We start from the raw sequence: 13765 nt of genomic DNA, 5'->3' as shown, positions 1-13765 counted from the left end.
GAAAGGAATCTAAATCAAAATTCCAGTGATATAACTACGCTTGAACAAGCCTGGACAAAAAAAGTAAGTTGTGTAATTATACTAGCTGCAGCAAGTTTAGATGTAGTTCTGTTTTAGAATTAAGGTACACAATATTTTAAACATGATTATGTGAATTTTGGACATTACATATAAATGAAATTCATTAGCAGTTCAAAATATTATAAATAAGAATAATAAAGTGAATATAACAAAACATATGCAAACACACACATACTTAATTATGTTCTGAATGGCCTTTAATAATTAATGGCTTTCAGAAAATTAAACAGATAGTTGTACATTTCGCTGAAACTGGTCTATAATGAATCTGCCTATAAAATATTTTTATTTTATTTTTTTGCTGTAAACTTCTGATAACAGCATACGTGAATTTCTATATTTTGTAGTTTCTTATTCTAATAAAAAATAAGTTTTCTTCTTCTTTAAACTGATAACGACTTAAAAATCAATTAAATTGGTTATCTTGTAAATATTTAAAGTGAAAGATAAAAAATGTTTAATTACTTCTCAGTCTGATTTCACTGAGGAACAAAATTAAACAATCTTTTTGACACAAGGAACAAAATATATGATACTAATTGAACTTTTCATATATGAAAAGTTCTATTCAAATATGAAAATAGATTTTCTCCATCACATGCTGTGACACATAGGTACACTTTGAAAAAGAGGTTACAATTCTCATACAGTGTAATATGAAACTTGGCATAGATTATTCAATGTACTTAAATTGTGGTGATAGTTGTTTTCCTTTTGTGGCTGGCATCTGGAAAGTTTCTCTTTAGCATGTAATAATAATCTGAGCATTCTTGCACTCCACTGTCACTGGTACTGTTTTCCATGACAGATTTGCTGATGCAAGCATTCCCGGGCTTGCCATTGAAGGTGTCTAGATTGTCCAGAAAGCAATCCAAGTGTGAATCTAAGAAATAAATGTTTGTATGACTAATTCACCCATGTCATGATAGTTAGAGATTTATGATTTCCTAAAATGTTTTACACTATATTTTTAACTGCCATGATAACTTTAAAATTCGGCTAGTTAGATGTATTAGAGGATGTGGTACAAGTAAGTCTTCACTATGAACTTATAGCAGATGGTAAATTCTGGTACTGCACTGTGTCACTGAGTGTTGAATTTACTTCCTTTTATCTTTGTAATTTAGAAGTTACAACTCAACAAATGGTCTTGTGGTTCACATAACACCATTGGTATGGCAAAACTTGTGTGTCAAATACCCCTTTAGCCCAGTCTGTCAAATGTTTCACAAAGGTCAAAATCCACATGAGAGGGCCCCCATTATTTTGATCTCCAACTTTACAGCTAAAATATAGTTCATAATATTTTTTAACTATTGGAGTCAAACTTTGTCATGGTTCTTTCAACATCAAAACCCTACACTTCTAACAGAAGTTATGTGGAACATTTAATCACTTCCTTGGCATATTTATTCACTAACACAACACATGTGACATTATAATAACTCTAAATCACAATACAGAGTGAATCAACAATACAGGTATATTAATTGTATGTGTGACTCAGAAAACTCCTCTATGTTGACATGACAGAACCAACAGTAAATTAATTATATATATACAGTTATTGCCTTCATAATGTTATGTTTTTACCCTACTTCTATGAAAAATCATTTAAAATTTTCTTTTTTACATAACTTAAGCTATCCTGCAAAAAAATGTAGAATTCTGCTGTGAAAGCAATACTTCAAAAATGTTATCATACAAAAATTATAGGCGAAGGAAAAATTCAGATTGCATTTTTGAATTCATCATAAAAACATTAGATAAGGAACACAATAAAATTTTCATTTACTCAAAAACTGTGTTTATTACTGCTATTAATGTATTCAAAATTAATCTCGTTTTATAATATATTTAAAAAAGATTATTGTAATTGTGTTTTATTGTTTTGTTTTTTTTTTTACAGACCCATCATTGAAAAGACTGTGTTTAATGACAGTTGTAATGCATTATGTACATTACAACCTTCTAAAAGAAAATTTTCTACCTGAAGATATAAAGTAAGGGATGATTTTTATTCATATTTGACATATGACTTTTTTTTTTACATAAGCTACTGTGTTATGTAAATATACTGCCCAAGAATTGAAGTTGATTTTTTTCTTAGTTTAACGTTAACCTCATACAGAAAAATAAGACAGTTGAATGAATTAGCTTCCATTGATGTCAGTTCATTATGACATTATATGTTCATAAAATACAAGTAGCTTATTTACTGTTTAATAAAGTTCTATTATAAAGTTTAATAAAGTAGTTCCCAATGAATGATCAGAATAATTATTATTTTTTTGTTACTCATCAATAATTTGCTTGACTCACCATGAAAACAAGGAAACTTGCAGAATTTCCAGCATTCACAAAGGTTATTATAATCTAAAGAAGAAAATACAGGTAAAAAAAGGGAGACTGACCATAATTCAGTCATTGGCATTCATTGATTAAAAATCTACAGAAAATTTGCTTTCATTGATAAATGTAAATTTTCACTTCACCATTCAGGAAGGATTTGTACATGGATATTCACTATGAGAGATCTGTCAAACGTTATACACAACAACAATAATCTTTTTTGTAGGAGTTTTGTTACAATATGGATTGGAATATGTTTAAGAGTGTACGCTGAATTTTTATTTTCATTGAAAAGAGAGTTGACTAAAATCAACTCTCTTTTTGAACAATATCCTGTTTAGTGCCATTTGCCAAATCACATTGGCAAATGTGATTGACTCTGCAGGGAGGTCATACTTAAGGTGTTTCTAGATTGTAAAATATAGTCGGAATGGATTGCCCAATTTCCTCTCCAAAGTGTAATTTGATAAAACACAACTGGGATTATATGGGATGGTGTATTTTAAAGTTTGACCCCCTACAGGGGAACCTACTACAACTTAATGATATTTTGAGATGAATTTTGATTGATTTTGTAAAGAAATTGTCAATAAACAGAAGTAGTAAACCATTAAATTTCCAAGTAATTTTTTGAGTAAGAGAAAAGACAAAATACTTCTGAAAAGTTATATATTTAGAGAAGTTGTGTTTTAGAGAAAAAAACATTTACTTATTGCAAATAACCACCTTAAGTGTAATTATTATTATATTTACTATTACTTATGTTAAAAAGAAGATGCTTGTTATTGTCATAAGTATTCATTATACTAAATTCAGTATAAATAATGTTTATATTCTGTTGTAAAGTTGTGTTTGTTTATAAAATAATCTAGTTTTTCCTCTTAATTTTTTAATAAGCGAGTACTATTGATATCCAGTTGAGTTATTGTGCAGTACAGATTTTACAAGATTATTCCAAAATATATTGACACTTAAATTTTAATCATCATTAACTGGTATTTTTAAATAATACAAGAACCATTGAAAAAGCTCCGGCAATTTTGCCATAGGTGTTAGTTAAGTGAAAATCTTGATTCACAGATGTAATAATTTACTTTCAATATATGCTCGTATAATCTGTTTCTTCTTTATTGAAATACTTTTTATCAATTAAGTAGAAGAAAAAAATTTCTATAAGTTCTCTAATTACTGAAATATTCTACTACTGCTATACAGTGTCAACAAATCTTTTTCAACTTACAGTAGAACAATGAATGAACCATTTGATTCTAGATTTAGAAAGTTGCAAACCTAGATTTAGAAGGGGTACAAAGTTCTGCATTATGGTGCAGTTAAACTTTAGTATCATAAATTAACATTCAGGATGTTAAAGTGAGGGATGTATTTTGATAACAGTTTATTCATTTGTGTATGTATCCATTGTCATTGTTGTAATGGTTTTCCAGGGCCACATCTTTGGTTAATAATTATGAAGACTTTTTTTAAGAAGAGGAATAATAATTATATTATGCTTTTAATGGTCATGGAAAGAGGAACATATTATATGAGGTGCTACCCAAAAGTTTGGGGAATTTTACCATAAAAATAAAATAGCTTACCATAACTTATAATTTCCACTGTCTCCTTCAAAGTAATCCCCTTGGACATTGATACAGTGATCCCAGCGTTTTTCCCATGATTCCATGCATCCCTGGAAGTCTGTAAGTGTAAGTGTTCGAAGCACGTTCTGCGTTTCTTCCTGAATCTCCTCAATTGTATTAAAACGACGGCCTTTCAATTGAAATTTTATTTTCGGAAAGAGAAAAAAGTCGCACGGGGCAGGGTCAGGTGAATAGGGTGGGTGAGGAATCACTACCATTTTTTTGGAAGCCAAGAAATTCCGAATGGCCTAGCGATGTGTGCGCGGGCGCGTTGTCATGGTACAGAACCCATCTGTTGTTACCCCACAGATCTGAATGTTTGCACCTAATGCTTTCACGTAACTGCTTCAAAACTTCACAATAGAACATCCCATTGACAGTTTGACCAAGAGGAACAAATTCCTTATGGATAATGCCTTTGATGTCGAAAAAAACAATCATCATGGATTTCACATTGTTGTGAACTTGGCGTGCTTTTTTGGCTGCGGTGAACTTGGCGACTTCCACTGCGACGACTGCTGCTTAGTTTCAGGGTCATACCCGTACACCCATGTCTCATCACCGGTTATGATGTTGGAGATGAAGTTAGGGTCATCTCTTGCTGAATTTTTCAATTCAGCATGTGATTTTAGCTCTGGTCGCTGTTCAACAGTCTCAGTACGAATTTTGCAATTTTTGCAGCAACGAATTTTGCGTCTCATGTTCAAATTGTCCAACAAGATGCATTGCATGGACCCATATGACATTTATACGATTGCACAGACATCATGGATTGTTTGTCTACGATCTGCAACAATAGCCTGTCACACTTTTGCGATGTTTTCCGGTGTTGCGCTTGTTGATGATCTTTCTGAACGCTCATCGTCATCGACTGTCGTTCGTCCATCTTTGAATCGTTTGTACCACAAAAAAGTTTTACTTTTACTCATAGCATTGTCACCAAATGCTTCCAAAAGCATGCAATGGGTTTCTGTACCAGTTTTTTTTAAGCATGAAGCAAAATTTGTTGCAGGTTCTTTGCTCTTTAAAATCTGCCATTTAGAACTTTGCCGAAGCAGTAAAACACAACATTACAGAACTGCACGAAAGTCAACAATGCAGCTTCTCACCGTCACAGCTGTTGGAACACTGATTCACAAAGAGTACTGTTAGCCACATCTAGCAGCAGCAGGTTGTACCAGCAATGGTTCATCTGCGAATTCAAATTCCCCAAATTTTTGGGTAGCAACTTGTACATACCACCTATATTTATATATTAGCTCCCCATTGCAGCTTCGCCTGTGCTGTATGGTTACTTGCATTTCCTATAGCAGTCAGTTCTTTTATTTTATGTTCTTTATTCAAGTAACTGGAGCCAGGTGCAGCCAGTTACACATGCAGTTATGGTGGCAGTGGCTGTGTTGGTTTTATCGGCTCACCATATACCTTCACACTCCTTAAAAAATCAGAATTAAAATAAACAGAAATGGTTTTTAAATATTTATCTGAAGAGTATTTGCAAGCCCAAATCTTTTGAATATCTCCTTTATTATAGTCGGGAAAATTTACAATCATTGTTAAAATTTTTTTTTACCTTTCTTCATCCCTTTTCAAGGTCAAATTTCAAAAATCTAAAAATTGGTTTGTTGACATGAAGGTAGATTACACTCACCAAAAATCAGGCTGATTTCTTCATTTGTTACTAAGAAATTAAAAAATTAAAAAATCCATTTTAACACTTTTAATCTCTGATTTTCAAAAATGTAGAAATCAATATTCATATGAAGAGTATAAAAACCAAAAATTAAGTTGATATCTACATCTGTTACCAAGAAATAAAAAAGAAAAAAATTCCATTGTTATTCTATTTTAACCCATTAAACTCAGAATTTCAAAGTGAATTTTCTTAGTACGCACTTACACCATAAGGAGAAAGTGTACACAAATTTTCATAACTTTATCTTTAGTAGTTTTTACTGGGCACTGATCACTCACAACATGTTATTTTATATAGCATCCTCTGTCTCGGCTTCGACCAGTGAAAGATGAGGGAAGTATGAAACTTAGACCAATATTATCATTAACCAATATTAGCATTTTGGCCCTTATCAACACAATATTGATTAAATAAGTTTCTCTAATATTGTAAAAAATTGTCAATGTTATCTTGAACCATAAGTCGATAAGCATAAAATTGCATGCAGGAAACTGTTTTATTTTATTTATTATTATTAATTGGAATATTTAAGTAATAACAATCTTCACCCTTCAAAAACATAATGAGATATTGTAAAGGATCATAAAGAGTGATGAAGCTCTAACACATCTTGCGTATGACCATCACAACAATGTAAGATTATATCTCTAAGTCCTTTATCTTCATTGACCAGTAAAACAGCAACTTCATTAGTAGTTGCATCATTTCAGTGACCCCTATGCTGATTAACAGGTACATGATCAGCATGAATTATTAATTTAAAATCAGGCACACAATCAGCGTGAATTATTAATTTAAAATCTTCCACTTTACCCAAAGGTGCGGTGTCAATATTGCATTTAAACTCTCTGATCAAATTATTGTTCCAGCAAAACTTGCTGGAGTACTTCCTTCTTCAAGTTTGGAAAAATATTAGTAAGAAGGGAAGTTTGATCAGCATCAAAAAGGAAGTAAATTTGTAAAGATTGGTAATCAACACCACGTGCTGGCAATAAACTTCACCTTGAATTTTAAATATAGGCATAAAATTCCTTTCTTCGATTTGTTTAGCATCAAAAGAAGTCATCTGAAATAAAGTGTTGTATTTTCTAATATTATTGATAAAATGTTTTGACAAAGAATGAGATCCTAAAACTAAACTCTTGATTGGTTCTGGCAGCTCATTAAGTGTAGGAAGTGAAACTTTCCCACCAGGACACATCTTCATCTTTTTATTTTTTTGCAAAACAGTGATTGCATATTTTAATCATTGCACCAATTTGTAAATCTTTACTATTAGTTAACCTAAATGAGGATCATATTCAAAAGCAACTTGAACTTTAAAGTGGCTTTACTATATTGTATAGCATTTTAAAGTAGAACCTCAACCTCTTCCATAGTCTCATGTAAACGTAAGGTAGACATTCACCTCGATTCTGTAGATTTTCTATCAATATTACATCTCTTCTGTTTCGGCATGTTTTTAGAAAAAGAACTCAACAAATACCGCCAAAATAGATAGATAAATCATCACTCTCCGTAAAAAAGGATGGTGCGTGGGTTTGTTTGTTGTATGTGCTCACATTTTTATTTTACATGCTATTTGCACAGAGCGAACAAATTTTGTTGCGCCGGGTGGCTGCACACAGCTTCCTCCATGACTCTCTCCTGCTAGAAGCAATTCTTTGTTGATTAATTTTCAGATTATTTAATGTAATTTCTATGGGTAGATTATTTTAATTTATTAATTTATTCAAATTAAACTTTTTGTAGTCCATATTTTAATTTCTATTTCTATGTACTTATTATTATTTATTAATTTTATTAATAAAAGAAAGGTATTATAAGTTAATATTTAGCAGTAAAAAAAGAATGTCTGTTTGTTGTGAGAGAGCCATTGCACACAGCTCCTTCACAACTGTCTCCCAGCAGTTCTTTGTCAATTAATTTACAGATTATTTAATGTAATTTCTAACCATAAATTAATTTATATTTTATAGTTGTGTTTTTTATTTACTTATTATTATTATTTATTAATATATTAATATTAATATTTTATTTATTTTATTTTATAAATTTGAATAATCAAATATTTATAGCTCAAAAAATTTCACCAAACAAATAAATTAAAATTATCAAATATTTATCACAGAACCAATATATCATATTACCTGAGAAATCAAATTCATTTGAATTAGCCTAACTACTTTACGTATATCAAAGAAACAAATTAAAATTGTCTGATATTCAATAATTAACAGTTATCAGCAGCTTACACTTTCATGATTAAAAAGGACTGAATTTAGCGTAACATGTCTGCCACCTTTTTTTTTTCTTTCTTTTCCTGTTTAGCCTCTGGTAACTACCGTTCAGATAATACTTCAGAGGATGAATGAGGATGATATGTATGAGTGTAAATGAAATGTAGTCTTGTACATTCTCAGTTCGACCATTCCTGGGATGTGTGGTTAATTGAAACCCAACCACCAAAGAACACCGGTATCCACGATCTAGTATTCAAATCCGTGTAAAAATAGCTGGCTTTACTAGGACTTGAACGCTGGAACTCTCGACTTCCAAATCCGCTGATTTGGGATGACGCATTCACCACTAGACCAACCCGGTGGGTTAACATGTCTGCCACCTAGCAGAGAGCTAATACACCATGTAAAAGTTGTTGCACAACAACTTATCTGCTGCCTAGTAGAGAGCTTACATACAACATGTGAATGGAGTGAAGCATTATTTTTTTAATGTTGGTTTTTTATTGTTTTTTCAAAATGAAATATATCTATAAACCTTTTCAGTTATGCCAAGAAACATGGGTCAAAATTTGGTTGCAGTTGATTAGTAGTTTTTTGTTTATCCTGAACAAAAAAAAATCCTTCCTCTTTATATAATAGTACAGATTTAAGGTCAGTTACGAACTAACTAGTTTATATAAATTCAAGAAAGAATATCATTCTTTCAAAATGCAAAGTTTGACTACCTTAATTAGCACTTATTTATTTAATGCCTTTAATATTTTTTGTAGAAATAAAGAAAAATGGGCTGTAAGTAGGGAATTAAGGTAGATCATATTATTTTTCTCTACTTTGTGCTTGTAGTGATTCTGATCCTTTGATATTACAGAAAGTTACTGTCATATAATCAGTTCTGTTATCTATTTAAATATTTTTATTTTCATATAAAATTGATGTTAGTTTATTACACCTGTTAATACATGAAATTAGAGCTGTTCGATTAAGTGCTTGGTGCCCCCTAATCAGATTCTGTCAGAAATTTCTCATGAATTACACTTATCAGAATAAAATTAATGAATTAATTTTGAAATTTGAATCAAATAATCAATGATGCTTATTTGCTTATAATCGATGATCTCCATACTTCAGCTGTGTCACTTCAGGTGATTGTTTTATATTTATCTTATTTTAAAATGAATTTTCTTTAAAAACTTCTCTATAACATAATCATTAAGATATCTATCGCTTATTTTCTTCTTATAATTAAATTACCCGTAAAAATGCAATGAAGGAAAAATTCATTAATCATAGACATCTTTTTTCATTTAACAAATCTAATAAAAAGTTGTTATAAAATTAGCATAATTTGATTTACAGAACTAAATTATATAGTACAAGGATGTCCATTTTTTACTACTAATTAACCAGCAAACCAAAAGAAGTACGGAAGATTTACCAACCTACACTAAATTCCATTTACTCTTCATACATTTTAGAAAAGTACACTGTTGTATAAATATTGTTTTTTCCTCTCAGTTGAATTTATTTACACCTAGAGTGACTTATTGTATCAGATTTGTTAGGTAAAAAAATTATATATTATTTTTAATGTTATTTTGTTTATTTGAATTCAGGGGAAATTAATGTTCTAATTCAAATGAAAATAAAATGATTAAATTAAATGAAAATTATGAAATAGTATTGTAATTAAAATTTTTTAATTTTCCTTACAGTAGAAAACACCAATATTATGCACCTATATAAACTGTTGCCAAATGGCTTCGATGGAATATGCTACTTCAAAACCTTGTGGTAGCCCAGAAAAGTCCTGTTTGAGGTTTTTGGAGTGGTGGCCCCTGAAAAGGGCCATTTTGTGAGATAGCTCTGAGAAGAACTGTTGGGTTGGGAAGCTGTAGTCAGGGAGTTACGGCTCGCCCATTGGAATCAGACTGAGCTTCCCCCCAGCAGCAGTTGTGTTGCCACTACAGCATGACAGTGGTGGCCCCCAGAGTCTCACAGTGTTGAGCCAGTGCCGGTCGTCTTCTGCTGATGCAGCCGAGGTAGTTTTTCCCACACAATCCCACACTGGGCCGGCTCCTGCTGCTGGGCCCACCAGACAAGACGATTGAAGCCCAGTGAGTTAGGGCTGGAAGGCCCTAACTGACTGAAGAAGGAGCTAATATGTTCACACATATTGGCTCCCTCGGCAGGCCAGGCAGGGATGTTGGCATCTGTGAGGAGGTCCCACGTTGAGCCGGCCAGGGAACTTCTTCTTTCATCTTCTGCTTCTCCAGGCAGTGGTTGAAAATTTTCTCTCATGTTTGCTCTTTTATTGGAGCCTGAGTGATGGAGTCACTGTGATGGGAGAGTTGCGCCCAGTCAGCTACCTTGGTGGGAGTGGTGCTTGTGCAGGTGCATATGTATACTGCACTCCCACTGACGCCTGAGTGCCTTTTTTTCTTTTTTTTTAACCTCCAATTGTTTCAGAAGATGAGATGAATGACAATTTTTGTAGAATGTGAAAAATGTCATACCTGACTGGTATTTGAATACAGGACCTCCGGATGAAAGGCCATGATGCTACCACTCATGCCATGGAGCTCAGCACTGACATGAAGCTTGGGCTAACAATACCTTACTATACTATAAATAATAAACTCTATGTCAAGCAGTTTCTGTAAGTGTTGATTAGTTTCATTTGTTTCACTAAGCTGCTAATCAGCAGTAATTAACAAAAGATAGAAAATATTAACAGCAAAACACTGACTTATTTCTCTCTCTCTCTCTCTCTCTCTCTCTCTCTCTCTCTCTCTCTCTCTCTCTCTCTCAGTGTGTGTGTGTGTGTGTGTGTGTGTGTGTGCGCTTTTTCACTACAAATGCTGCATCACATATTTTATGACATTTCCCCCAACATTAGACTACTCATAACCATGTAGCAGTATCATTATATGAGCAGTATGATGTGGCATTACATGTAGCAGTATGATTTATCCTAAACTTTTAGTTCTTTTTTTTCCCTGGAAACAAAAAATTCAACATGATCATAAAGATTAAGAAACATTTCAAAATAATATTACATGTGAGAATTGATATTGTTTTGGTATGAAACTGATATTTTTCTTGTATTTTTTGGTAAGGTAAGCAAATAATGCTATTATAAGCTGTAAATAGCCATATCTGGTAAATCTGAAAACAAGTTTTACTGTATTTAATTAAAAATAATAACAGAATACCACTAATCACTGAAATAAAATTCACATTCATTTCTCTTTTGCATTATCTACACTTAAGTACATGTAATTCTATACCTATGTTTTTTTTATCTGAAATTAATTAACTAATATCTTTTTCCAGGTGGGAGATTAGAGCAATGTCATTCAAAAATAATTTATCTCCAAGTGAACAATTCAGACTGACAGGATGAATGTTTTGTTAACACAATAAATGTTAAAATGTATCCATTTTTTTTATATTAAATGTTTTAAATCTCTAATAAAAGCTTTTAATTATTTTTTTCGTTTACTACTATACTTATGTTTGTTTTGTAATAGAAAATAAATATTAATATTTTAATTTATTTATATATTATGTTTTTAGTAATTAATTTGGTGCTTGAAACAAATTAATTATTTATGATTAATAATAATTTGTTGTAAATAAATGTTTTTATCATAGATTTTAAAAATCTAAAAAATGTAATATGTTTATATTTTTAAAAAGGAATGATTTATCTTATGAATGTGATATAATATACTTTCAGCTGGAGAAGCCATTTTATCAGGCCATGTTGATAAAGAGAACAATATTAAATTAGAAAGGTGCAGAAAATAATGTACATTTACATGTATCAGAATATCACTCCAACTGTAATCCAGCTTAATATCTAATTTAATTATTTATTGTTAATAAATATTTACTTAATTTCATGTATTATGTTTTTATCATTTGTTTAGTCCTATTTTTATTCATGTGTTTAACCAAACCAACCATCCCAATTTTGTAGAAATGATAAAAGAAAAAACTGTTAAGAGGTTTCAAAAGAAATCTTTCTAAAAATAAAATAATTAAGAAAATGTTAAAAAAATTTGATTGAAATAGATCCAAAAAAAGTTTACCTAAGCAAGCAATAACAAATAATATGTACATGCCAAAAGGTAGTTCATATAGAAGTGGAAAAACATCCTATCAAATTAAAGAAAGATAATACTTCAAATTATTTTATATTTATGACAGTTGATATAAATTTTCTCAAAAACTTGTAATAGTTAGTCAGTTTCAGCCACCAGTGCCAAGAATAGCTGCATGTTTGTGTGCTAATTTGAATTATTTGTTACTGTCCCTTACATCATACGCAGTCAAATAGCAGTTATCTAGGACTGATCGGAGAATCATCTGATGCCATTAATTGGATGGAGAAAATCATCCAGATTTATAGATGATTTTACATGAGGCTTATTAGCACACGGTTTTAGATGAGGCATACAGTTACACTTGTATGCCTCAAGCATAAAACAGGTTTAACAAAATGAATTATACACTCCACAAAATTTCTTTAGTGGCTGCATTAGTTCATTCATTATATTAATTCTTGCATCGTAGAAGAAATTAATCTATGTGTTGTGGTTTGTGAGAAAAATATTGATACTTGCCTTGCTTTTAATACACTTTCAGAATCATAATACTAAGCATATGGCAATATCTATCCATGATGTGATATAAGTTTGTCTTTATGTCATACACATATAAGTAAATATGGTTGATATGACACAGATCAGCATATATTGGTCAGTCTTGAAGCAGAATCACAATGAATACACACTTCATTAGACTTGTCAGTGTAAATTGCTATATCTGAGTAAAGCACTAAGAAAAATCTCATGTTGAAATATCAAGTGATCAGTATATTTTTTCTTTAAGAAGCTAACCACCAGTGCCAACAATTTAATATTGGATGTTTCCATGGAGGAAAAGTATCTATTCATACATGATACTAATTCTTTGTTGTACAAGATACTAGAGATTATGAAGTAAATACTTGATAGTTAGGACAAAGTATGAGAAATATATATGCCTAATTCAGACAACAAGCTGTAAAGTTGAGACACTTGTTAAAAGAGGAAAATTTAAAAATAGCTTTTATTTATTTATTCAATATACCTATCAAATTAACTCTAATAATTGGTTTCTTGTAGCAGAATTGTAATACTTACTGTTTGCTAAATGTAAGATGTATAACATAGGTTGTATATAACAGTAAAAGAGATGTTTTATTAAATAAATGTAGAAATTATTGTTAAGTAATACAATTTTTTAAATGTTTGTTTCAAATAATTAGTTTCTTGGTTGTGTTCACACAGATATGTACACATGCATCTGTGCACAGTGAATTTAATATTTACTTCAAAACAAGTATATAAAGATTTTTGTTCTAGCATTTATAAATTGTACCTTCATTGCTAATTATAGCTTATGTTGTAATACAGCTAAGGCAAAAGTTCTATTAGGTATATCCATATTGAAATGCACAGTATACGGGAAAAAATGTCTTTACTTCTTTTAATAAACATAGTTAACTTTGATTGGTAGCATTATTACTCGTGTGATAACCGTAAGGGAAATATTTTTCTCTTGTAGTAATTGTAATATAGATTTCAATTTTGTTTAAATCAATCTATTAAAATGTAAATACTTAATGTAAGAATTTTGTTGACAGAATGGATATTACATGAATTATAGAGGCTGCATTATCTCAGCCAAATGTAAAATTTTGATTT

General features: G+C 31.0%; 1 protein-coding gene across 4 annotated transcripts in view; it reads left to right on the top strand.

Annotated features, from left to right (window-relative positions):
• LOC142326227 (kelch domain-containing protein 3) overlaps positions 1–11921 on the top strand; it is a 42922-nt gene extending 31001 nt beyond the window's left edge. For all 4 annotated transcript variants that reach the window (XM_075368521.1, XM_075368523.1, XM_075368524.1 and 1 more), the window contains 2 exons: positions 1991–2084; positions 11346–11921. In XM_075368521.1, coding sequence (XP_075224636.1) covers positions 1991–2084; positions 11346–11415 — 164 coding nt within the window. In that variant the 3' untranslated portion in view covers positions 11416–11921. The remainder of the gene's footprint in view (positions 1–1990; positions 2085–11345) is intronic.
• The last annotated feature ends 1844 nt before the right edge of the window (positions 11922–13765 follow it).

The sequence above is a fragment of the Lycorma delicatula genome, chromosome 6 (genome assembly GCF_047948215.1).
Source record: "Lycorma delicatula isolate Av1 chromosome 6, ASM4794821v1, whole genome shotgun sequence".
In the NCBI taxonomy this organism is placed as follows: Eukaryota; Metazoa; Arthropoda; class Insecta; order Hemiptera; family Fulgoridae; genus Lycorma; species Lycorma delicatula.
The sequence above is the reverse complement of the archived record's forward strand: the minus strand, read 5'-3'. Positions and strand labels throughout refer to the sequence as shown.